Source organism: Leishmania panamensis (genome assembly GCF_000755165.1).
Source record: "Leishmania panamensis strain MHOM/PA/94/PSC-1 chromosome 34 sequence".
Taxonomy (NCBI): domain Eukaryota; phylum Euglenozoa; class Kinetoplastea; order Trypanosomatida; family Trypanosomatidae; genus Leishmania; species Leishmania panamensis.
This window is the reverse complement of record NC_025881.1, coordinates 902,929-906,413: the sequence shown is the minus strand read 5'-3', so window position 1 is coordinate 906,413 and position 3,485 is coordinate 902,929. Positions and strand designations below refer to the sequence as shown.

The following is a 3,485-nucleotide window of genomic DNA, read 5'->3' as shown; positions in this document are numbered from 1 at the left end:
AAGAGCACCGAGCAGCAAACAAACACAACCGCGTAAAGAGTCATTCGCTAGTCTTTTTTATTTCCAAAAGGACCCCCGCACTCCCTCGCTGGCGTAGGAAGGGGAGGTGAAGATAAGGAAGGAAGAGAGCGTGAGAGTCAGTCCTCAACCTTCGCTCTCTGAGACGTGCCCTCTCCATAATGTATTGAGCTTGAGAGATGTCCGTGTGTGCTCTCTCGCTTGTTGTATTCGTGTTCTTCTTTGTCCCTGTACCACCGCACGACGCTTCGTATCGCTAACTCATCTGTGTCCGCCTGCTGATTGTGTGGAGGGCCAGCGGATATGCACTGGTGTCGTTCCACTGTGAACGGCTGGCCTCGCATATCCTTCCACCGTTTCTTCACTTTTTGCTTTCTGCATTCTCCTTATTGTGGCCATTTGTTCGTCTGCATGGAATCGACTCACTACAGAAGTGCGTCAGTCACTGTGTGTGTGCGGTGTGGTGTGTAAGCAGGAGCGGTGCAACGAACAGAGAGAGAATATGGTAAGCAACAACTAACGCGTGAAGAGCAGCATTTTCAGCCTCAGCACAGTCAAATGCATCATGTTTGTCTGACATTCACCCCTTGGCATCAACGCTCTGACTCGTGTAGGGCTGGCCTGGGACTGCTGGGATGCGAGACAAAGTCGACATCACAAAGAGCTCTTAGCGAAAAAAAAGCAGCAGCACGCAAAGTGCCTCTGTTGTGTGTGTGTGTGGGTGGGGGGTGTACAGAGTGAAATGGCGTGCCGTCGTCAAGCCCCATCACTGGATAGTGTTACGGTGTATTTACAACGCCACGAGTTCACTGTGCACTTTAGGATCGCCCTTTATATATTTTTTCCTTTGGTTTGACTTTCCTCTTTGTTTTCATGCTCGTCTCGCTTCAGTACACCGCCGCATTGTGTGTCGCCAGCGCACGAGACAAGCGGGCAGCAGCATTACGCGCATCAAGTCATTTCAAGAAGGGGGCGGGGGAGGGGCGATCGACGTCTGAGACGAGAGACGCACACATGCACAAAACAACTTACACCAACACAGCGCCAGAACAGAGGGAGGGAGAGGCCGACAACCAGCAAGAGGGTTCAGAGACAATCGAAAACAACAACCATAAAAGAAAGAAAACACAGAGAAGCGCTCCCTGTGCAAGAATCGAGGTGGCGAAAAAAGAGTAACAACTGGGGAAAGAGAGAAGAGGTGCGTGCGCTGAGTTTCTGCACGTATACAGAGGCCCCGTTTCACCTTTGACATTTTCTTCTACAGCATGACAGCTAAGATGATGATGGTGAAGCAATCAGAATGCCGATACTCAGTGAGACGTCCGGCAACACTTGAGGAAACAACAGGAAAGCGTGTGAAGTCGAGAGAGTCGGCGAAAACAGAAAAACAAAACGGGGGAAAACCCCCGTGCTCCTGTTGTGTTGGCCGTGTAACGAGAGTACTGAGGTGACTAGGTGCGACTACTGAGTACACGGATGGCTAGAGAATGCCCGGGGGGGAGAAGAGGAAGCGCAGCGTGTGTTTCGTTTCTTCTTCGAGTGCAGCGGCTACATTCCACTGACTCTGGTCCTCTCTCATTCTTGATGGTGGTAGCGATACTGGCGATTGATGGAGGTCTGTAGGACGCGCCTTTGTGTCCTCCGCCGCTCAGCTAAAGAGAGAACCCACACTACAATAGAAGCGAACGCGCATTGTGTCTTTGCTCCGCTCCCACACCGTTCAGCCGCTGTCCACGGTCTCCGCTCCGTTGATCACGTAGTCCTACCCATTCAGCAGCAGATGTGAAGAAATGAGTAAAGAACAGCGGATCTCAGCAAGGAAGGAGGAGGGAAAGGTGACAAAGCGAATAAGTAAAAGTCATTTGACGCGGATTAGGGGGTTAAGTCCTCTTCACATTGCCCGGAATGCGAACCAAGGGGGGCAACACAACCAACAGTAATCGCTAGCATACCGGTAAAAAAAGACTAAGCGCACAATGCATGAGAATCAACCAAAGTACAATCGCATAAAGGAGCAGCTTCACTCTACATGAAGATGACGAAGCGCATCAACGACGCAGCTAGAACATCCACATAAGCCTTGCGTAACAGCTGCGGGCTCCGCTACGCGCATCGAGCGACAGACAAAACAAGAGGGATGGACAGCTGCGCGCTGCAGAGAGCATTGAAAAAGGAGAGCCACGTAACATACAGGCACACACACATGCACCTCAACCTGCAATCGATCACCCCTCACCTTCCGATCTACATAACATTCACCTTCAGCGTACCGAGTCCCTGAATGCCAGCCTCAATCACATCACCACGACGGACGGCACTCACCCCAGATGGGGTCCCGGTAAAGAGCAAATCGCCAGGCTTCAATGCAACATACTTGGATAAGTGTGCAAGCAGCTCCACAATGGGGCACGCCATACAGTTGAGGTCACTCCGCTGGCGCTCATTCTGGTTCACTTGAAGGAAAATGCTTCCGCTGGACACCACACCGGTCTCATCCTTATCGGGGGACATAAACATCTCTGGATGCGCCTCCTTTAGGTCACGAGAGAGGACAAGTGGGGAGACGACAGCGGAGCCGTCGGCGCCCTTGGCAAGATCCCAGGGCCTGCCGTTGTTCTTGGCCATCAGCTGCAGATCTCTTCGCGTCATGTCGAGCCCCACGCCGTAGGCGTAGATGATGTCCGCCGCCTCCTCGATTTTCATGTTGGAATAGTGGGTGTCGCCGGGGTCCTGCGAGGCTGCTGAGAAAGCCGCCGCTTTTCCAGTTGGGTAGCCCAATGCGACGACCAGCTCTACCTCGTGGTGGTAACTCTCCGTGACTGGCGGATAGCGAATGTCGATGGTTGCGCTGGGGGAGGTGTGATTTCCAAAGTCCGTTACAAGACAGTCTGTCGGCTTCACGAAAAAGAACGGGTCCGTGCGGTTAATGACGCCGCCCATCTCCCGTGCGTGGCTGTCGTAGTTCGGCCCGGCACAGTAGATGCGCCGCACAGGGAAGTAAAGTGGCTTAGCGAGTTTCGTTACCACCGGCACCACCGTTTGACGAAGCGTAAAGGCCAAAGACGACATGAGGCCAAAGAGCAGCAAACGAAAACAACAGGTGCGGAAATGATAAATCAGAACAGACAAAAAGAAACTAAGATGAAATGTCAGCCTTTTCAGAAAAGTCACACCCACGCGCGAGAGGAGTAAAGGGGAGGAATATGTTCACGATGCTTGCATGTCAGCGAAGGTAGACACATGGAACGAGCTTCGGATGTCGACACGAGTTGTCTTCCTCCGCTGGTGGACAAAGGGGTACTATTCAAGAGGATGCAATTGCGTGAGATTCCCTCCAGTTGATTGCAGGTGCGACCTCAGCAGTTCCCTCGGTTTAAGCGTACGACCGGTAGCTCTGTGTTGCGTGTAGAAGAAGGTTTTCCGTGTAGGGAAGGGTTGGCAAGCCGAACTAGGCGTAGCTCACGAAC

At 52.5% G+C, this 3,485-nt stretch overlaps 1 protein-coding gene across 1 annotated transcript; it reads right to left on the bottom strand.

Moving 5' to 3' along the window:
* Positions 1-2,262: 2,262 nt before the first annotated feature.
* Positions 2,263-3,087, bottom strand: LPMP_342300 (fumarylacetoacetase, putative; the record flags this gene model as incomplete). Its single annotated transcript, XM_010704354.1, has 1 exon — positions 2,263-3,087. One exon carries the CDS (start codon positions 3,085-3,087, stop codon positions 2,263-2,265), a length of 825 nt encoding a protein of 274 aa, XP_010702656.1.
* Positions 3,088-3,485: the final 398 nt, after the last annotated feature.